General features: G+C 41.9%; 1 protein-coding gene across 7 annotated transcripts in view; it reads right to left on the reverse strand.

The window, feature by feature from the left end:
• The window catches only part of PLEKHH1 (pleckstrin homology, MyTH4 and FERM domain containing H1), a 55137-nt gene extending 32025 nt beyond the window's left edge, over nt 1-23112 (reverse strand). Inside the window, exons 1-6 of one of the 7 annotated variants that reach the window (XM_039704890.1) lie at nt 22930-23112; nt 13911-14086; nt 8239-8295; nt 5003-5152; nt 2171-2254; nt 549-630 (exon numbers count right to left, since the gene is read on the reverse strand). In XM_039704890.1, the coding sequence (XP_039560824.1) occupies nt 549-630; nt 2171-2254; nt 5003-5152; nt 8239-8295; nt 13911-14086; nt 22930-22984 (604 nt within the window). In that variant the 5' untranslated portion in view covers nt 22985-23112. Of the gene's footprint in view, nt 1-548; nt 631-2170; nt 2255-5002; nt 5153-8238; nt 8302-13598; nt 13797-13910; nt 14087-14171; nt 14222-19182; nt 19258-19487; nt 19667-22929 lie in introns of those variants that run through there. The other 6 variants (XM_039704889.1, XM_039704896.1, XM_039704892.1 and 3 more) reach the window with 6 other exon arrangements.
• Nucleotides 23113-23530: the final 418 nt, after the last annotated feature.

Raw genomic sequence — 23530 nt, forward strand, 5'->3', positions numbered from 1 at the left:
ATTCAAGGCTGGAGACCAAAGTTTTTCATCCAGCCATCAAAGAACTACAAAAACCCAAAACACCATGAGCAGCTTTCTCCAACCCAACCTGATGGCACAGAGGAACCCAGCTCCTAAAGGCAGACCAAAGAGCTGCTGCCTTGGCTCACTCAGTTACTCACATGCCAGCAGAGGTTCTGTGTGGATGAGAACAATTCACACATGGAGATGCACTGAAATACATCAGTGAATGGAGAGTTCTACTATGTATTTCAGTGAATGCTTCTAACTCAGGAGCTCAGTGGCTTATTTTAATGGCAAATGCAGATTTAAAAAAAAAAAAAAAGGAGTCAATACTCAGTTGTTGGTGGAAAAAAATAAAATTAAGAGTTAAGGCAGGTAAGCATGTTATTCTCATCTTAAAAATGGACCCGGCTAAGGAACAGAGCAACTGTACTGCCTGCTGTTACTCGTTTTAATTTCTGACACAGTCAAGAATACAACCCAGGAATGCCAACTTCCACTCTTACGGTGGTTACTAGGCTACAGTGCCAGCTGAACACATTTACCTTGCAATGTATCCTGAAGAGCTCCAATTTGCTCCATCAGTCTCTGATTACAGTTTTTCAGGTGGTAATTTTCTAACTCAAGCTATGAAAGAAGAATAATAGAAAAAGAAACATAATGCAAAATTTTGAGCACATGTGATTCACTACACAGAAAACATGCCTTCATCTTTATTATTTTCAAGTTTCTTAACACAGGGAAAAATTTGGGTGAGTCTACCAGTCACCTCAATTCCATTTCATCAGCAACATCACTAGGCACTCCACTTAAAATATTTTGCTGTGCTTTCTCAAACAGCCTCTATATGAACTATTGGCACTTCTCAAATACATCTTTAAATTTACTTCTCTGCTATGGCTTATCATTTACTCCTGTTGCAGAAATAACACTCATGAAAGAGAGAATTTAAAAAGCATTACCCAGAAGGAGCATTTGTTCTATGTCACCCTGAATGTAGTAAAAGAAGATCCCATGGATCCAGAGGACCAAAGAACAAAGCAAAAAATCAAACCAACATTAAGGGTGCATTTACATTTCCAATTAGGGCATGAGAGATTCTTTGCAAATTTGCCTTATGCCCTCACTTGAAAAGTCTCAGCATCCATTTTTAAACACAGCAGTGGTACACCCATTCCTCTTGAAGGAATCAGCTGTGGTGCTGTCTCGAGTAACCCACTGGTAACACAGATACCAAGTTCTCCAACTGGCAGTGATCCACCTGTGCATGCTATGCACCTGGAATCAGCATCTGGCACAAACCTCATTGCCAGTAAAGACACTGCCAGTGTGAGTGTCTCGTCCTGGATTCACAGCAGGTCACACCAAACAAAACCCTCTGCTTCCTCTTTTGTGCTGCACCAGTCAGTAACCTAAACGCACCTTAAGTTATCTCACACAGGGAAGAGAAGCAGCACAGCAGTTCAGTGGATTATCTAGGCAATCTAATGGCATTGCAACATCACATCATAACATAATCAGTGCCCACAAAGACTGCTTCTCCCAACTCCAATAAATTCCCTTTGTGTCATAAACTTGGAAATACATGTTTTTAACTTGGAATAAAAGACCAGGCTGCCCACTCCCAGCTGAAAACTACTACTCCATCTTTAAAACTGCATGCTGAGCTGACCCACTGCTGTATTTGTTTTTCTAGAGGGTAGGACCAGATAGAGGCATAAATCCACAGGATGGATAGAACAGAGAGGTCAGAGATGAAAAATACTGGGCAGTAGGAAACAGCATTAGTCAGAGATGGTAAATTATAGAAAAGGACATGTTTATGTAACAGGTGCTCTGTCAGAAAGGAATAGAAACTGCATCCAGACACAAGAAGGAGAAGTAAAAGAAAGCTAGGTGAAAGCCACTTGTGATTAGTCAATCTTCAGAAACTGCTTTTGAGCACTGGTGACTTCACAGTCATTTACAGTTTGCCCAATAAAGTAAATAGCCCTTGGTAAGAGTGATGACCCCAGCCCTACAACTGAGTATGTGCAGGGCCAAACAAGCAGAGTGCCACTGTGGCAGATTGACTGTCCCCAAACTGTTGACTGTAGGAACCCCCTGGCAGTGCAGCCACTGAACTTACTCACATGCCTTGAAACCTGGCAGAAAGCCAGAGACTTACCTCCCTGAGCTTAAATGTTACCCACTCTTTGATCTTGGCAGCTTTCTCTTGAACAATTTTGGCTTCCTCAGTCCTTAGCTGTTTCTGTGCCAAAAAAACAAACCCAACATTAGATGCATTAGGAGAGTACAACTAACTGTTCTCAGTGAGTTACTGCATCAGGAGTGACTGAAACACAGAAGGTCCCAATCCAGACATAAGATTTAAGACTGCTACTTGGATAAAATTTTTCAGCTGGCCTCTGAAAAAAATCAAGCTTTAATTTGTCTTACATGGTCTCTAGAGTTAAATTCAGAGGCTTGCTTCAAAAGTTTGTTGTGGAATAGCAAAATCCAGGTCAGGTAACAAACCTACCACAGTTTGAGTAGAGTCTGCAACTTTTTCTGTTTCAGATGGTTTTGCAATGTCGCTGTTTGCTGTTGAGTATCTGTAGTGTTTCCCCAGTCTACACACACATACTATTGGCCAAAGCTAATAAGAATTAAGCAGTGCCTATAACTAATTTGTAACATACCAATCATTCCAAGCAAAAGGGATTCAGTTGCTGTAAGCATGAGTCCTGAGCAGCTTCTTTCAAGATGCACAAGATGCAAATACCAACAACAGATTTAACACACACACACACAGAGTATTCTCACTGAAAAAGTAAATTAAAAAAAAAAAAAGCTCCACAACCCAAACTTGAAAAATATCAAGATCATGCCTAAGATTGCTGGAAGGATTTCAGATGCTCTAAGAGGTTGTATGTTTACCACTATCCATTAGAACAGGTTTTAGTCCACACAAAGGTGTTATAGCAATACTGTCGATTTGCGCAATGACCATTGCTCCCCCAAGTATCTGCTTGGTTCATACTGCTACATCATTTTTGCAGCTGTGTTCTCCCAGCTGTGTTTTTAACTTTTCTGGAAATTTCCATTGAAAGACGCTGAATTAACACTATGATCACCTGAAGCTTTCTGTTGTATCTTCTGTGTGGCTTCATCATAAGCAACATCACTGAAAACTCTCCCACCTACATAATGATTTAAACAACTGCAAAAAGAAATCAGTTCTGGGAGCAACAGAGGGAGGAAGAGAGTAGGACAATATGTTGCATGTCACATCAGCCCTAGTTTCTCCAATTAAGGGAAAAAGATAATGCCTTCTGGTAGCACCTGGTGGTTTCCCTGTTCTATTGTTTTTTCCGAAGTAAAATAATACCAGCAATTGTAATTATAAAAAATGTCAGTCCTTTAAATTTTTCACACAGATAAATAGACCCCAGAAAATTCCCCACAGTTACACATCACTTTTAATCACCATGTGCTATTTATCACTACAACTGCACATTCAAGGGCTCTTATTCAAGTATGTTTGCTGACTTTAAAGTAAGGCCAAGCAACATTATAGACAGCTGTAACATTTGTAGTTGAGCATAATGAAATAGAAGCAATCAAATCAGATGCTTCAAGATGATTTATTTAGATTTTCTTTTTCCTTTTACATGACTGTGTGTGCTCCTAATCATCAAGTCTCAAGCTCTGCAGGAGTTAGCATACTACATGTGCCTACAGGTCTGAAATGATCTGGCACATATATAGTAGGTCTACCATCTCTGAGTGTCCATCACATGGAAGCTGGCTTTGAATCCCTAATGACCTGAACTTGTCCTGAAAAACAATCCAAGAGGTAAAAGATTCAGATTACTACACTCTCTGGTGAACTACAATGTCAGGACTTTACTTAGGGTTCTAAAGTGACACGATGACAGCACTGTCACCATGTGCAGTAAGCCCTGCCTCTAAGCAGAACCAATTCACTCAGACACAGCAGCCATAGCTGCAGTTATTGTGCTTTAAGTTCCAAAAGCAATTGGAGATTCTTTGTGTCCCACACTGTTGTGTGGCCAGATGTGACCTCAGTGCTCTCAGTGATGCTCTGGACTCCATGGCTCTTTCTTTCTTTGTGAAAACAAATAGGATGCCTTACAGGGACCCTTAGTAACCTTCTAGCCCTGCCACCATCTCATCCCATTCTGAAATTAAACCAGTGACTCTGACAACGAGTATTTCTTGTCTGGAATTGCCGAGCTTTGACTTTCATTTCTAGAAGCTCATTTTACCTCTTGTTGCTGGAACAAGATTTCTACTAACAGCCCTTGAAATAGGTGGCAATTAGTTCAATGTAACACAAATGGCTGGGTTTTTTTTTTTAAGTTTTTCTTCTATTTAAGTTATTTACTTAGCAACACATAAGAATACCTCATTCCTCATGCTATATAAACTACAGGGCAAGGCCTTTACTAGAACTGAAATACAAGCCCTGCTCTAAATGTAGCACCTTCCTTCCACCAACTGAAAAAGGGATAGACTAAAAACTATCCATACTGAGAAACAGCTGCTCTTTCATAATCACATCTGACAAGAGATGAACTATGCTGGAGGACTGCTGAAGGCTGGGAAAAGACCCCTTCCAAGAAGCAGCATGAACAGAGTCAGAGATGGGCTACACAATGGTATCGCAAAGCAAGCTGTGCCAGAAAGCCAGAGAAACACAGTGACCAGACTGTAGCTTATAATGTAGGGTCTCAGCACTAACATAAGGAAGCCCTTTAGGCACATTGACTGCTCTCCAGTGATGAAGAGACATGGGCTGCTGAAGCTGAATGGATGTTTTGTCAGAAAAGGAAAGAGATGATCTTGCACTGGGCTAGGCATCATCTTACAGCTGATCTGCAGGCAACTGAGAAACTAACTTGTAATGAGACATAGTCTCTATCTTTGAAATATACATTACAGAATCCCTCTAACTCATGAAACCTACAGGCCTCCCTATAGAAAATATCCCTACCTGTTTTGCTAGCTGTGTCTCCAATTTGTTGATCAGATCCTCCTTTCCCTGCATTGTGCACATCAGCTCCTGGTATTTCATGTGCAGGGTGCTGTCAGATTCACCAGTCTTCACGTTGGCAAGTTTTATCTTCTCTTCCATAACTCTGACCTGTAATTGTAATCAGAAGGAAATAGAATAAACCCAAAAACCACCAAAACAAACCAATGTAGATCAAGGAACTGCTTGTGTACTGGTGAGAGAATGAAAATAAATGAGAATATTTTCAAGTTTCTTATTTTTCAAGTCAGGAAAGTCAAAATAAGACATAAAAAACTACAACATCCTTCAGGTCACACGTAGTTTATATTCACATTTGTGGAAGGAACATTGTCCATTCACTTGTAATGCTGAAGCAGTAACAGATGCAAACTGAACGATGAACAGATAAATGCATCATGGGTTGTGAGATATTACAATCAAATTATTAAATAAAGACACCATACAGGCATCATAGTCTCCATAGATATACGGACAAGGTACATCCCACCTTTCTCCTTTGCAATATCGTGCCCAGTGTTTTACATCATTCACTACCAAGGTACATATCACAAACCCCCAGCCATTTGCTTCAGATTAAATTTTCTATATGAAAATATATTATGGAGGTCCTTCATCCTCCTATCCCCAGCTTAAGACATTGTTTTGGCAACTCCTGTCTTTCTGCCAAGTCTTCTCTCCAGACCTGCTAAGGAGTTGCAATGTTTGATATTTCAAAAGATTTGCCTCTCTTTGAGCTCCTGCCAGTGCAAAGACTTCTTCATCTCAGCAAGAGAAAGATCACTGTAGTGCTCCTTCACTACAGACAAAGTTTCAATCCACCAAAATCCAGCGGCTACTGAAGCATTTCAGGTTTTTATCAAATTTTTAAAATCTCTTTGCTTTCTTCAAAAGCTTTGTCTCTCAATAATGTCACTCCATTTTACCATTACCTCATTCAATTACAATGGATTATAAGACTTCATTTCTAAAGATGAATGGAATCCCTTCAATTTAACTCAAATGTACTAATTGCAGCATTTGATGATGAGAAAATCTCTGGTTCCAACACACCTCAAAGACGCTAAATCTGCAAAGAAACCAACTCCAAATACCATAAATTTAGCATGAACTTAGAACCAGAAAGACAAAATGCAGGGAGCAATGTGAGCACTTCACAGAGTCTGTGCAAGAGGGTTAGTCACGCTCTGTTGAGCAGCCTACACTTCATACTTGCAGAAGCTGTGTTTTGTCCTCCTGTCTGCCTATATTAGGCAGAGAAGCAAACTGCCTCTTCCTCATACTGAATCAGAAAGGTAAGCGCCCAACATCCGAGCCAGAAAACTAAGCCTGCTGAGTCGGATGTGCTTTCATTAGAGTTTAGGATGATTATAGTAAAAAGAAATGGCCCCTCCTTCCTGTCTGATGCCCAAATGCTGACTCTGTACTAGAGGCTCAGCGAGGGGACTGCAAACATGTGATTTCCTTAATTGAGGTTGGCAGCTACAGGGAGTCCATTGAATTAACAAATCCAACCCCCCAGACTCCTGGAGAGAAAGATAACAAGGGATTTTGCACTTGATGTGGAGCCCTCTCATTTGTTGGCTGCCTCTCATTTACAGTGAATGTACTCATTAGTGGAAGGGAATAGTCCTACTCTTATGCTGTCACTTCTTCAGGCTGTCAGGCAGAATGTAGCATTTCTCTAGGAACACTTATCTCTGGATGTGGACAAGGCTGCTGGAAAGGCAAACATTGAGGGTTGCTAGTCTTTAGGACCTGCCATCATATGGCTAGAGAACTGCTGGTGGCAGGTGAATGAAGGCAACCCTCATTTCTGCTATACCTTCCCAGCCAAGTTCTCCCTTTCCTGCTCATTCTTGGTCCGGGATTTGACTTGTTATCCACCCTGTCCCTTGCTGTCATTGCATCTTATTGTATCCTGGGCACTCTGCTCCTGTCATTGAGGTGTCCACCAGCGTAAAACCTTCACAGGCCAGTGGCAATCACTGTATCTCCTGATGGTGCTGTTACAGCTGCCACTTTCGCCTGTAGTGTGGTATTGTGTTACCTTTGCCTGTCTTGGCTGGGTATGAACTTACTGATACCATTCTCGAGAACAACTCTTGCTCTTCACTGGTAGTTGCTGGTCTAGCATAGAAGCCAACAGCATGGTGTCAAGACATAGCATCCTTCCTAGAATTAAGCTCGTCAGTAAAAAAAATCTTGATGTCAATATCAAACTGGTGGGGAAAAATATGTTCTGCAGACAGAACACCTTTCCAGGTACTCCAAGTTCTTGATTCCAAGACAGGTGATATGTCTCCCAGTGCTTATAACATTGCTTATTCAGTCCTGCACTTCTGAAATCATTTTGACAGTCATTTATGGCTGTGTGGCTTTTATTTCTGCTCTTCAGCCCATGACTTAGTGCTCAGTCCTGCAGCTCTTGTCCAGCTGGAGGAAGCTCATTCACTTCAAGCTTTCCCTTCAGCAGTGATCCAAGAGCTCAAACCACCTGGCTCATCTTGGCTCTTTTGTTTCTATAATACCCCTTAGAGTGCAGAATGTCTGCTTCTCAAAGGTCTATTATTCTCCCACAAGCTGAAGTATGCCTCTCTCCACTTCTCCATTATTCAAGAAGCATAGAAGAACTAGTTTAGACAATATGACTAATTTTTAGATGATTACAGTAATAGACAATGAATTCAGCTCTTACTGTTTTTCTCCATAGGCTCCTGAGCCAGAGCAGTAATTACTAAAAGTCCAAAACAAGTGATAAGGGTGTGTCTGCAAAACCTACCTCTTTCACAGAATCTTTTCTACTTGTAGACAAGTCCTCACCAGTACTCTTAAGTATTTGTTTCCTAAGGACCTGCCAAGCAGCCTTATCCTTGCAATTTAATCCTGAGGTACAACATCGCCTCCCTTTTCCACAACCAAGCATGCCTATCATGGATGAGGAGTAAAGGCTGTGAAGCTGACAGGAAGATGTAAGACACTTGTTTTCACTTAGGGTTCAACATATTCCGGCACCTGCTCACAGCTAAGACTCACAGAGTGGGAAGTAAACCAGAAAATCCATTCACCACTGTAAATCAGTGTTTCCCTAGTAGGCCATAGCACTGCAGATTGCTGTCTGTATGCTAGACTGGAAGGAATTTAGAGTGAGTTAACTGCTGGACTTGTACCAGAGCCACCATCAAAGAATCTCTTACCTGTTTCTCTGCATCCTCAGCTCTTTGTTCTGCTTCTATCACTCTCTGTTCCAATTCCTGCATCTTCAGAGACAGAAAAGAAAGAAGAGGGGGAAAGAAAGAAAATAAATTAACATCACCTGGAAATTCATGTTCTACTCAGCACTTGTGCAAACTTACAGATCTTTGGCATATTTTGAGTTAACTGGACAGCTTTGACCAAGAAAAAAAAAAGCCTTTGACCTTTTCCAGTCTTCTGCCCTACTTTGAATACACCGGAACCATTTTCTCATTAGTGAGCTTCATCATTCATTACATGGGTCAAAGGAACAGTGCCAAAGTCTTGACCTCATCTCTATAATTTACACACCATGGGCTGTCCCTCCAAGGAGCCTGTCTACAGTGCACCATTCTTCCCTGATTCTCATTTCAGCTAGGATTCATTCACAATTGTAAATAAAAATGAATATATCTTGGAAAGTTCACAGCAGGATCTCTATGATGCCACATTACAACCACTGAATACTTTGCTTTGACTTCAAAAGCATCATAGATTTATAACTGACAAGATTAACAATGATCTTAATTTTCCTATGCATCTTTTCTTTTTAAAGAGCTCTGACAATTATGTCATTTAACATCTGAACATTGCTGCTATCAAAGTTAAAGGACACTGAATTTAATTTTATCCTAAATGTTTATAAGTCACTTCATTCTCACAAAATTCAGATGTACCTGGGTTCTTCTAATAATTTACCAGTAGAGCCCTTTTTTGGTGGGTTTTGATTGGTTTGTGGGATGTTTGGGTGGTTATAATGGTTTGTTTGGTTTTGTTTTAAATTTTTCTTTAAATATCAACCTAGTCTCCCATTTGGTGTTTGCCAAGGTCATCTTCACCTGGCCTGCTTCGACTGGTCTTAGATTTAAGCCCAATAACACAACGTCAGCGACATGAAGTTTTATCCACCAAGATGCAAAATTTGAGGAATGTTTCGTGGAGTTTGCTGCACTTACTTATGTTTTACAGTGGAAAGAGTGACATAGAAGAATGTTCAGAAGATTAAAAGGATCATGCTTAAAGAAGAAAAACTATAAAGGGAACTATGCTCCTTCTCTCTCCAATGCATTCTTGATAAAGCATTGGAGCCAAGTATACAGGTTGGTCACTAACAGGACCAAACCAATATATCTGAAAATGGATTTATTCCTCTCGGGTTGATCACCCAGAATGGATGTGGCAGCATTCCCGTTTCCAGCTGCCTTCCTTCATACGGCAGCAAGACAACTCTTCTTTCCATACATGCTCACTGATACAAGTGCAGACTGACCCCTACCAGCAAACATATCAAAAGGCACATGCACATAGACACTTCAGTAGTCACGTAACTATAAAAAAACATAAATTAAAAACATGAAGATCAAACCTGCTACATTTAGCACGACACCTCTCATGTTTGCTTTTTCAGTGGAACAATCAAATACAACAGTCTCTGTAACTTAATATCCAAATCAAGGATGCTTCTTTGGCAGAGGAACAGAGAGATGCCACAGAGGACTGCAGCCACGCAAAGCTGCTCTGACCAAAGAGCCTTCTTGAAGACTGAGGTCAAGGCAATCTTACACAAATAGCAGTGGTTTGTGCTACATAAGTCCCCTTCAGAATAGTGATGTACCCATGCATTTATCTTTTGGTCTCTGAACAGTCATCACCACAGACAGCAAAACATATTGGCAAAAAAATTGCTAAACATAACTATTGGGGATACATAATGTGCTTTGTGAAACAAAAAGTGTTTAAGACAGTAGTCTCAGAATCAATGGTCTCTCCTAGTTTTCTGATTAATTGACAGGGTTTACATTCACAGCACAGATTAAATTCTGGGCCTTTTTACCAAGATAGCCTCTTAAACTAATAATTCAGTCCTCCACAAGGTGAGCGATTTCCATGAAAGACTCAGGTTACTTTAAGAAGACAGCACTGTTCTGACTGAAGAACTCCTTGTCATCCCAAAGCAGTTGCTTTGCATTGCTAGCAGTAACGGATCTTGATCAGGACAGAGAATCTATGTTGGGACCATTCCTGATCACTAAAAAGTTATGAAACTTGTGCAAGCAGGGTGACCTGGCTAAGTTCCAGCCAAATCAATTACCTTTGTCACCCTAATTCCCTCTGTAGCCTTAAATGAACTTGTATTTGTCTTAATTTCCCGTACTACATTGTTGAGTTGTCCTACTATGAACTGTTAAATCACTGCTGTGTTCCTGGTGTACATTAAGTCATTATTTCACTCATCCCCAGTGTCAGCACTCCCACTGGAGCACATTCAGATTTAATGCATACATGCTTGTAAGGCCCTTTCAAAATCCCTCAATGAATTAATAATAATGCTTGGTATTTACATGGGTCCTTTCATTCAAAATGCCTTATGATATGACAAATGCTACTAAGCAATGTGACCCAAGTCACACAAAAAATTAATAACCAAGCCAAATGCACAGAACTCTTTTTTCAAATACTAGCTCAGACAGCTCGTATGGGAGAAACAGGACTTGTTGAATAGCCATGCTTGCATGAGACAAAAGATCCTTTTTCCAAGTGTTCATTGTTTACTGAAATAAGACAGAAGCAGGTTAAGTTACCCAGATGGCCCTTCTAAAAACTGCAAAATATCTTCCCATCAACCGTTCACATGGGCTTTCCCTCTCCTGATAGCTCAGAAGAGGCTACATAAAATTGATTGAAAAAAGTTCCTATACCTCTCAGCTTCATTTTTCTCCTGCTGTTCTGTTCCAGAGCTCACTCTTAACCAGGTCAACTTGCTGCTGAGGCAACAGCCTGCTATGCCACTCACCAACAGAGGAGTGTCCCTTTGCCTTGTGTGTGTACAAGAAAATCAAGGTGAAAACAGCTGCCTGTTTCCAAAGCAATCCCTGCTAATGTTCACAAGACAGGACTCAGGGGTCTCGTGCTCTGTGGGGTCCAGCAGGACGGCAGAGCTTTGTTTGGGAGACCAGGGGCTAAGGCTCTTCTGCCACGCCAACCCCCAGCCAGGCTCTGTGCAGCTTGGGCAGCTCTGTTTGATAGCTGAGACCAGGCTATCAATGTGGAAGTTCACACCATGTGAACTAGGGCATTGGCAGTTAAACCACTGGGTTTTAAATTCCCCATGTTCTGAACAGTGATCTAGATTATTCAATCTAAGCGGATTTTAAAAATCCCAAGTATTTAAACTGTTAGAGCACATTGTACTACCAGTGCCAGGCATGAGTGGTTGGGTTTTTGCAAATTAAAATAGTAAAACCTGTATTGAAATCATAAAATTAGTTATAAAGAATAATTTAAGATGCGGGGATCATGTTTTCAAGCCCTTCAGTCACTTCCAACCTATGACAACCTAGCTGATGAGCAAGTATCACACTCCTGTTAGCATTGCTCTTCACTTCTACCATCTAAAAGTATTTTTTTTAAAATTAATTTTCCTGTTACTGCAAATCACACTGGGAGGAACTCAAGACAATGCTTATCACAGGTTGGCACACAGCTTCAAACTATGCAGACTTCACATTTTTCCAAGATCATGACCTCCTCACTGGCCCAAAAAACCTTCCTTGAAATGCAGGACTCTAAGGTAAATCTGAATCTCTCCATTCTCATAATGAGAAAAACCCCTTAAAGATCACAGCTGCTATAAGATCTATGACAAAAATCCCTGATGCTGCCACCACTAGACATAAACCAAGCACGTCCTTCAGTTCTGCATCACTACCCACCTGAGGGTGAGAAGGATGCAGTGCAGACAGGAGCCCCTGTTGCTGTGATTGCTGGGGTGTCCTGTGGTGACCGAGGAGAAGGGAAGGAAGGTCTCTGAGCAAGTCATTACAGACGAGCTGGGAACCTGAGGCCCAGGACACTTCCCAAGAGAAGTGTTCAACATAAGCACTGTGTGTCTGAGTCCACCTGCAGCAGGAGAACCTGCTGGAGCTGCCCTATGGTTCCTGCTGAGGCTCTCTCCTTCCCACATGACATTTGGAGTTAAGAATTGCAAGCCTGTTAGCTCTTTGACCCTTCAAGTAAAGCTACAACAGCACTGTACAAGTAGTTACAGAATAACCTGATCACTGAACCAAGCTACTCCTCAATCTCAGCAAAGGGAACATCGCTTTGACTGAAAGGCTGGATAAATGGTAGCCAGGCCCCTGAAGCAGATGAAAATTTAATTCTCTGCCATGACCCACAAACTTCACTAAAGAGGTACTCAAAATACCTGGCAAGTCTGTTCTCCAATATGGAAGTCTGGTAGGTGGGCTTGTCTCATGTGTGGGTAGCCAGGAAGTTTCTCAAAGCAGAAATTAATAAAGCACAAGGACACAGAACTCATAACGCAGCAAACTTAAAAATATTGCATATTAATACTAGTTGTCTTTGCCAGACCTGTTCCACATCTATACATATTTTTTTTTTAATGTGCCTTTATCTAAATGGACTTTACAACCACTTTCAATGTTTTTCAAGGTAGTAATCACTAAGGTCCATCTCAGAAATTAATTTGAAGAGATGAAGAAGCTGCTTAGAATTGCACAATTCCTTAAAATATGAAGGGTGGAAAAAATGTCTCATGCAGTATATGGCAATAGTGAAAATGTAATTACAGTGAAAGCAGGGATGAAAACTATGCCACTCTCAAGTAGCTGTCATCTGGATGTTTTTACATCCAAAACCAACAAACAAGAATATACACATAGAAGTTACATAATACAGAATGAAGCAAAAGTGAGTTTAGAACATATCTGTCATTGGATATGGCAAACTGCAGCCAGCTGTACAGATTTCAACTTCATTAGTAAAACTGTTCTCACTTTCCTATAGTAATTGAATATCAGAGCAATCTTGGACTGAGCTGTGATAATGTAAGTCACATTTTGAAAAAAAAGGAGCCCCCCCCAGCAACCTACAAATTTGGACTTCATACAAATTTAGTATAAAAGCTTTAAGTCTAATTGAAAAACCAACAACATTTAAGGTTAAGAAAAATCACAAAAAATTCACACCATGACAAAAGCAAGCAAAAAACCAAAATTCCAATAAAATCCGCAGATCTTTACCAGTTTTCCCCTCTAGAATGCAAACTCACCTAGGGGGCACTTGAAAGACATTAGTAGGCATCTCTAAAACCACAGATGCCATGTGCATTTCTAACATCCAGATCTCAAAATATCTGGCCTTGCTCTTCAGTATCCCCAGAATGTTTTGACTAGATATGAAATGTTATTCTAACACTATGGCAATACAGTATCCCTGTCTGGCTTTTAACATTACAGCATAATTTGCACTCCTCCAAGTTTTTCTGTTGCCAGCCAAGTTATGATCCTGCTGTTCTTACCCAAAACATCCATAGTTGCTCCGCTGTTGTCTCAGTCACTTCAGATATCCAGAATTTTACTGGTACAGTGTTTTCCACTAGAGTCCAAATACTTGGTGATTTTGCAGTAAACAAGGCTCATTCTATTCTGCCACTTTACACCACTAGGACAGGCACATCTCTGCATCTCAACTGATAAAGCAAAGATGTACTGTAATCAAGGAAGAAATCCTCACTGCAAGTAACAGATATATTGGATAGCTCAGCATTTGTAGATCTTTTGCTTTTGAATCATAACTCATTGCAAAGTAGAAGAAGCCACCTCTGCCTCACCTTCTCAGCTAACAGCTCTCGAATCTTGCTTGCCTGCAAGCGGAATTTGAAGAGCTGGGACTCCAACACAAGGCATCGCTTTTGCCAGTCCATACAGTTGCCATTCTCCACTGCGAGTTCTGCCATTGTGATGTTAATCATCCATTTAGGATGTCGTCTGAGGTGCTCTAAAAATCCTACAGAATCGAAGGGAAAAAAAGTATGTATTTTAGAAGGACAAACTTATCACCTCTTCACCCAGTTTTCGGTGGTCCCTCTTACAGGACTGGTAACAAAAGCCATTTCTTCTCCAAGCAGAAGATGAAGTGGTACTACCCTGAGTCACTGATATTGCCCTCTGCCAGAGGTCACTCTTAATGGATAAACGTTTACCTTTAGAATGAGTAAATAATTTACTAATGCATTATACTGTATATTTCAGAAACAACCTTACTGCCACCCTTACAGTCTTGCTCAGCCTCTACCCAGCGATTAAGAGTATTTTTTACTCCTGCCTCCTTTGTTCCAGCATGGCTGTAAACCCTCAAGTCACTAAAACCTCCTGCCTCAAGTATCACACACACATTTTCAGCTTGAGTCACCAGTGCCTTATCTCATACAGACAGTATTAAGATGATGTGATGTATTAAGCAACTATTACCAATCCCTAACTACTTGACACAGTCAATTGACAGTAAGAGTCAAAGTGCCCCAGTATCTAAACAATTGCTCTGTTAAAACAAAGATAATCCATACAGGAATAAGTTAGGGCTAAAGACAAAACATGCTGCTGTACTGAAGTCCTTGTAGACATCAAGAAATCTATACAGCCCCAGAAAGTGGAGAAAACTGTAGGTTTTTAAGATCTTTTATCTTCCTACTCAGTAACGGTTCAGGCATTTCAGATACTTACAGTAAAAGACCCAAAAAACACAAGCAATAGACATTCTTAACCAAATTCAGGTATTCGTGAACAAAAAGGTCAACTCAGTGTGTGTAGTCCAGCAGCCAGCTATATTATCAAACAACAACAAATGTTTGCAAAGCTAGAACAACCGTTAGCTCAGCTTCATCAGAACAATTAAATCCTTATTGTTAAAGGAATTTCTCACCAGCTGACAGGCAAACTCACAAGTCCCACACAGTGACAGAGGAAGGAACAGTCCAGGATTTGCAAGAAAGCAACAATGTCACTCAGCCTCATTGCCCTTACATCTGCCTTTCTCTGCAGAGAGGAAAAGTTTAAGATGTCCCTCCAGTTGTATCCACTTGTCAGGATACCTGGTTCATGTTCTGAATGTAAGACTTGAGATTCAAATTACCGTGAATATACATAATAGTGTGAGTATACATAACACAACAAGCCCTTCTATCCAGCTATATGTCTGACGTTCTGAGTTAAGGAAGATGCATTTCATACCCTTTGGCTATAAACACTACCTCTGAGTTATTTTATGTTCAGGTTGCTTTGCTCAGTAATAGAAAGTTTCCCAGACAGCAGGTTGCCTACTTTTCCAATGACTTTTGAAATACTATTCCAGAAGGTAGGCTTCAGTAAAACAAGACAAAGGTATGTTCATGTGCAGTACTGCAGCACTGAAAACACTCCACAACAGGAAAGAAGACCACTTTCCTACAAGCAGCAAACTTACTGCTTTACAGAAATAGATGCCATCCTTTTCACAGCCCATCCAGCACACTGCTCTGATCTCTAGCCTTAACTCCTTGCCAGGCACTTAACCAGGTTACCTTTGGTACACTTCTCAACACTGCAGAATGTCCCTGTAAGGTAGTGCTATCAGTCCTTCCCAAGCTGCAAGAGTGCACTAAGTCATGGAAGGATCCCACAATACTGCTAACTTTGTTTACAGCTAACACTGTTTTGGACACGAATAATAATTCAGCTCTCAAATGAAATTGTTTTCTTTCATACAAGTGTATTTTTCCTATTTTTATGCAGCTTTCATACAAGTTTTTAGTCTTCATTCATAAAGTTTAAATCCAAAGAGGATATACAAATGAATGGGATGGACTCTAATGACACAAAGCAAAATGAAACTGCTGTACCAAACAACTTACACCAAACCAAAAGTACTTTTCCACACAGATCATAACTTCTGGTAGAACTAAAATACCCCTGGTTCAAAGAGGGGGTCTAGGATGAGATAGGTGTCCTGAATCATTGCATTTTATTCTTTATTACTACAGACTACTGCATTTTATATCCCTTTCATAAATGAACACTGCCCTTCCCTAGAACCATGCTGGCAGTTCTCCCACTATTCTTATCATTCTAGAGCCTCATATCTCTAATGAGCTGCCTTTTAATTATCAGTATAAACATAACCATAACTAGCTTGTATCTGTTAGGTCTTGTGATTATTACGCTTTAGTTTAGCTGGTGTTTTTTTTTCTCCCTTATATTTACCCCTTGATATATTTATAGATATAAAAAGCTTTTCCTTAAGGACCTCAATTGGCAAGGCTAGAGACAAGAGGCTCCTTTAGTCTCATAAGGAAAGCTCCCTGCTCTCCCTCTGCACCTGTTCCAGCTTCAGTGCACATCACATAAAAGAGCTGGTTCTCCTACCTCCCTTTCATAGCCACGGGTGAACACAACTGCATCGGAAAGGCAGCATGCACCCACAACAAAGCCTAGTGTAAAGGCATTTAGCAATTCCCCCTCTCATAGGGAATGCCTCACCTCATTGCATTTGCCTTTTTTTTTTTACAACCATATTGTGCTGGTAGTTAACATGCACAGACAAGCTGACACAACTGGAACAGAGAAATCTCAGCTGACTTTTCCTTTGTAAATGACAGAAGTGGGAGAGCAGGAAGGTAATTACAAATGGACTGGAACAGATTATTAAAGCTCAGGTCTGTGCCCGATCTCTGAAAGATCAAATTCTCTGTACTACAGGCCATTGTGGTATCATACAAAAAGACAAGAGGCAAAGTGCAGAAACTGATGCACAGGAACTTTCATTTGAACATAAGGAGATTTTCTATTGTGCAGGTGACTGAGCACTGGAACAGGTTGTTCAAAGAGGCTGTGGAGATGCCTCACTGGAGATATTCAAGAACCATCTGGATGCAATCCTGTGCAATGTGCTCTTGGACGGCCCTGTTTGAATATGGACATTGGACCAGATGACCTACTGTGGTCCCTCCCAACCTGAACCATTCTGTGATTGCAAAATTCAACATGCTCATGGTAACCCTAGGATTTTTAATTACAGGTAGTATTTTTATGGATCACTAATATTTAAAAAGCATAGTTTGTTTTGGGGTATCTGGAAGAAGTCTTATTGTTTATGCAACTGAGTCTTTTCCTCCTCTACTAATTTTAAAGACTGCTCTTCCAGATTTTGTGCCCACTTTGTTACTTCTTCTAATGTGCAATTTTGTTTTGTGTCATTAGATTAATCCCCTGCGTCAGTAGTCGATTCTACCAGTAAAATACCTAGCATCTGACCACTCCCTCTTCAGCACTGGGTTATCATATTCTCTCTTGTCATTTGCCTATGTTACCATTCTTCTATTAATCCACATCATCTCCACTTAAGCTAATAACTTCTTCATGTGTCATCATACCAAATGAGTTCTGAAGACTAGAGATTAGAATTATAGCTCTTCCCCCAGCAAAAACCTTACACTTTTTCAGAGAAAGACACTGTATCACAATGTCTAATATTTATCTCTAGAGTACAATTTTATTTATAAAACGTATGCATTTTCATTTACCATTAAAATACATTGTTTCTTCTCCCCTGTTCTTCTGAATGTAAGCAGTTCATCTGTAATCTGTGAATTACAATATCAACTTCATTTTCACAGACTGACTTTAAATCACTTCCATCAGATCTGCCATTTCAGATGTCCTTTTTAGTAAGTCTTAGCCATCTTTTTCTCAGCACATTTTTTGATTCTCCTTCCTCTCCCAGATATTGGTCCTCTTCATATCAGATAAAGAATTTATAAAGATATATTTATATAGAACTGTCTCTTTTTAACCCTTACGCATAAGAAGGTGGAAGCCCGATATTTGCAGAGGCAGTATTCTTATTTTAGAGATTCAGAACAGAGGAGACAGACACTATTCAAACAAGCTGAGATTTTCAAAACTTCATCCATAAATGCATACAACCACTTCTTAAAGAGCAGCTTGATTTTCAGTGTTAAGTATCCAACAACTGTCAGTGACAATAATGGCAGATAAAAAGTCCTTAAAACTCTGTGGGGGGAAAAAAAAATTACTCAACCACCTGCTAAATGCAGTCAAAATTAGAAGTCTCATGCATATATCTGTAAGTTTTGACCAACATCAGAGACAGTCCTGACCCTAAATACCATATACAAAATAAATATCATCATATTTACTTGGAATGCCCATGATAAAGCTGATATTTAAATCAAGATGTCACATGTTTGGGGTTTTTTAGACTACAATCAGCTGATCTTGCAGATATAGGTGGATCCAGAACTAGAAATCAAAACACTTAGGAGAGTTTGTACACTTCCACCTGAAAAGCTGAAATAATCAATCAATGTGAAGACTTTCAGGTGCAGATACAAATGCAAGTAAAGTGCAGCTTTGTTCATGCAGTGCAAACAATAAAGACAAGTGAAGCACTATTTCCATATTCCAGATGTGTCTGCTCAGCTCAGCAACAGATTTACACAGGCTGTCATAGAGGATTCACAGCACAGGGGGACTGCACTTCTTAGCACCTGCCTGTAAAAAGCACCGGTGTCTGAGCACCACAGCTGAATACTGGTCTAACTTTCAGCTACCATATTACTACAAAAGGAATCACTGGAAAAGTGATAAATGCAACATGAAAGGGAAGAGATTTCTTCTCATGTCACTGAATTGGCATCAAGGGGGTCAGCAGTACAGGCAATGGACAAAACTCAGCAGGGAAATCCTCCACTATTAATCAACACCCTGTCCCCAGCCACTTCACTTTCCACTTCATACTCGCCTCAGCTTTTTAGCGCTGAGGCCATTGGAATTGCTCAGCCACGCAGTCATTTCCCGCTCAGGAGTGCGGCCTGAGATATGAAGAGCATGGGGGGAGACGGACACGGGGGAGAAAATAACATAAAAACTGCGCAAATGGCAAGGAAAAGGCTTGTCGCGGGCCTGGGGTGGGAGGGAGCGGGGAATAATTTCCCCTTTATATCCGCGCAGGTGGCTTAGCTAATAAAAGTGCCTGGAGGCAGGAGGAAGGGCTCCCACTTGTGCCCTTCTACCTGCAGAGGTCTTGCCCTGCACACCGAGGCTTACCAGGAAGGCAGAAGAGACCACTGAGCTTACAGACATTTACTTCTTGGACTGCATCTCCCCCTTCGTGTAGCCATTCCTCCCCTCACTTCTTCCATGCCTCCTCAGGGCCAAAGTCCCAGACCGAAAGCAAACCTCAGTTAACAGAGATGCCACAACATCGGCCCCAGAATGCTCCCGCCAGTCCCTTTACAGTCACCTTCGAAGAAAGCCGAGCCGGTGGAGAAAGGCTGTGCCAGCCAGCCCCTCGCAGACCGGCCCTCCAGAGCCCCCAGCCGCCCTCTCGCCCGCCGGGGCCCTTGGCTCACCTTGGCCGGCGCGGAGGGCTCTGCCCGGCGGCGTCCCGGGGCTCCCGACCCGCGGCGCGGCGGGGCCGGCCCTGGCCGCGGGCGGCTGCGCGGTGCCGGGCGGCAGGCAGGTGCCCGGCGCGGCTCCTGTCCCATTCAGCACTTTACCATTCCCTCCCCGGTTTCCTTCGGGCGGGAGAGCCCGGCTCAAATATCAGACACGGCCCTCCCGAGGAGCGCAGGAACTGACATCAGCCGCCCCGGGCTTTTAACCCCTTCCCGGGCTCAGCGGCGAGGCAGGTGGGGCGGGCAGCGCCGGGTGCCTGGGCCCGGGGCACAACAGTGGCAGCCGCGCTCTGCCCCCGCCGGAGACATCTCCCTGTCCGCCCACCCTGCACCCTCAGGGACTGCCACCGAATTTCCCGAGACCTCCCTCCCAGACTTCGGAGCTGATGCTACCCAAACCGTGCCCGGACCACCAGGGCAGCGGCATTTTAGGGGAGCAGCCGGGCTAGGGGCTGGTACCTACAGAAGCATGCTGCCCTTGCCGCTGCTGCAGGCCTGAGGGGCTGGGGTCCATCCGAAGCTCTAGATGGAGTCCCCTTCACTCCTTGTAGGCTGTAGGCAACCAAAGGGCATGTGGCTGGTGCTGCACAGAGATGAAAACCGAACTAGTGTAATGGTCTCCTGACCAGAGGGCACCAACCTGTACATGTACTGTGGCCATTTCTCACATAAAATGGCTTAAACAAACAGGTCTGGGGACTCAAACATTTCTAATGATAGCTGCTAGCACACAAAATACATTATTCAGGCATTAGACCATCACTTACTGAGCTACTCTACATGCAGCAATGCCTTATATGAATATATGGTGACACACTTGGTATAACCAGTTCTTGTTATACCAAGGACCGGTGATACCTTACTGCCTCAGGAGACTGGGCTCTGACAGCGAGTGAGTGCACACACTGGAGGGCTGCTGCCCTCTGCCCTGGCCACTCCCTGACACCCCAGGCTGGCCACGTTCACGCTCTCCTCTTTTGTGTTGAGCAGACCAGAGCATGCAAGAGGTAGTAAAAAGGGACTGGAGACAGATGGGTGTAGCAGGACAAAATGTCCTGAGATATGGGCTTCAGACCAGTGTTTTAAAGGAAAAGGCCCTTTGTTCTGGTTCAGGTTTAGCAACTACTTGTCACTTATTCCATTATCAGGCTCATTATTTCCATCAGAGATACTTTTAAAATGTCTCTATGAGGCTCCCCTCAGTGGAGATACCAACAGTCGTTCTGATGTGCATCTTTCCAGCCGTTTTCCATGAACCTTTCACATGGGCCCTTCACTGCCATTACAGTTGGTCTCATCTCGAGAAAATGAGTCTGGCTTGTTGGGGAAGGGTTGCACGCCCAGAATGCTGATATCTTGAGTGGTTATGAGAGATCCATGAATGCTCTGCAATTGTACTTTGGCACCTGTTGAGGCTACTCAGAACAGGGCAGTCTGAAATAAACAGGCTTCAACAATCTATGAAGGAAGCACACAGAAGAACTGAACAAAATTACCTCCTAGGACACTAAGCAACACTATTCACTAGACATGGTTAAACAAGATCTTAAGAGTTGTTATCTGGCTCACAGATACTGCCTGGTTCAAGATCTGCTGTTTATTAAACATTCATTGTAAACTTTTTCCTCACGTTGATAGTGTGCTTTCACTGATGTCTCGGCACAGAAACATTGAGTACCAAATCACTTACTATGCAAAGATGAAAACACTGATATGATTAACTGGTTAAAATATAAAAATATAAAAACATAAGGTCAAGATTTGGACACTGGAGTGAATAAAGGCAGCTCTGAAATCTACACCCCATTATCCAAATAAGTAGTCAGATTTCCAAAGACTCTGAGGACCCTGCAGTTCCCTAAAGATGGTTTTGCTTTAGATTTCTCATCTGTTTCCAGTTCCATGGGAATTTGGTTGAATGAAGCTGCCTGTTCCTAGCTAAGAGACAAAGCATGCATTACAGAGCTGGTTCAGGCAGAGAGCAGGAATGCACTACACAGGGATGGCTGGAGAGCCAAGTAGAGATAGAAAAGAACTGAAAAGAAACAGGCATCTGGTGAGGACTCTCCCATTTGGACAGGTGAATAGGGACAGGCAGGAATACAGGCAGAGATCCAGCTGACTGTTGGGACAGTATCATCCAAAGAGATTTCTCCATCAATTCCCAGTAGAAGGGGCTCCAGTTGCCTACAGGCTGCATGTTGTGTGTGAGTCTGTATTAATCATTATGCCCAGTGATCAATAAATTGTAATAAATAACCAGAAACAGCACAATTTATGCCTTCCTATAGGTATTTCAGAGGGCAAAATGTAGCTTCATGCTTTATAGAGTCCACTCTTGAACTGAGGCTGGCCAAAGACAAAGTGAGAAAAGGAGCTATTCCCTTCATGCTCACATCCTATTCTCGCTCCTTTCAACTACAGCATGCAAGCAGAATATTTCTTAATCTGAATTTTATAAGCTATTTTCATTCTTCCCTTAAAAGCACTGGTCAAGTTCTCTCATTTGCACCAGCAAAGCCATCCGGATCATATCACTCACTGAAATGTCAATATCTGGCCTTGTGTTTTTCCCAGGCAATGAAGCTTGACTGCCAGGACATTCCTCAGCCACTGAACTCTGTATAAAGTACCTCCCTAAGAATTGCCTGTGCACACCTTGCTTTAACCCCTGGAGGCCCAGAACCACATCAGCACTCACATAACACTGTTATGCCATGTATTTAATGCAATTATTCTTCAAAGATATGCCTCCTTATATCTTCTGTCATTTCTGTTAAAGTATTTAACAAAATTATTATTTTAAAAAATAAGTCATGGTTTCCATTAAATGATGCAAATAGAAAAATAGTTTGTCTTCAGAAGGAGAAGGTTGTAATAACAAGTAGTATCTCATTGTTCCCAAATTATTTCCCTTGGCAGTTGTCTTTAATATGGCTGCTCAAGCACTACATGTCAGGTCTTTGTAATCTGCAGACAAATAATTCAGCAAAAAGTAAAATTTACTATAAACAGCAAGTGCCTTATTGACAAAACAAAGTCTCTGGCCGATCCAAGAGAACTAGCTTGGCACTTTTAGACTATACTGTTAGACTATCCTTATCACAACACAAGCACAGACTGCTTTGTTCAGAGCACCATATCCAAAATACCTAAATAGAAGGACAAAGAGATAAATGAGAGCAAGGGGTCAGAAGATGAGAGCAGAATGAACTCTTTATCTAGTAAGCAAAGTTGTCATAGTTCTGCAGGTGGGAGAGAGCACTGTGTTCCAGACACAGTGCCACTGAAAACTTACCAAATGGACAAGGACACCAGCCAGACCAAAAGTTCATTCAGAGCCCCACTGAATGCTCAATCCTGTGTGGGAAAAAAATTGCACAAAAATCCCCAGTACCTTGAAACACCTGTTTGAGGTATTTGTCGCTCTCCACAATCAGCTTAGGCTTCATATTGTAGTTCTCTAAATTCCACCTGTTAGAAGCTTAAAAATGATGAAAATGGCCTTTGTGCCTAGTTCTCTTTCTCTCTTTCTCCTCGGTTTGCAATGTACTGACAGACACAGCACAGAGTTGCAACCCCCTGCCTTTCTTCTCTTCTAATCAGCAATGACAAGTTCATGCAGCATTAAAATAAGAGACTGGCAGCTGTGGATCACCTTGCTGCATAAACCAGTTGCTCGTGGGAGGACCCAGTGGGAGGGCCAGGAAACCATTGACCCCCAGTACCTTGAAACACCTGTTTGAGGCATTTGTCGCTCTCCACAATCAGCTTAGACTTCATATTGTAGTTCTCTAAATTCCACCTGTTAGAAGCTTAAAAATGATGAAAATGGCCTTTGTGCCTAGTTCTCTTTCTCTCTTTCTCCTCGGTTTGCAATGTACTGACAGACACAGCACAGAGTTGCAACCCCCTGCCTTTCTTCTCTTCTAATCAGCAATGACAAGTTCATGCAGCATTAAAATAAGAGACTGGCAGCTGTGGATCACCTTGCTGCA

Source organism: Passer montanus, unplaced genomic scaffold (genome assembly GCF_014805655.1).
Source record: "Passer montanus isolate IOZ18808 unplaced genomic scaffold, ASM1480565v1 scaffold18, whole genome shotgun sequence".
Lineage (NCBI taxonomy): Eukaryota > Metazoa > Chordata > Aves > Passeriformes > Passeridae > Passer > Passer montanus.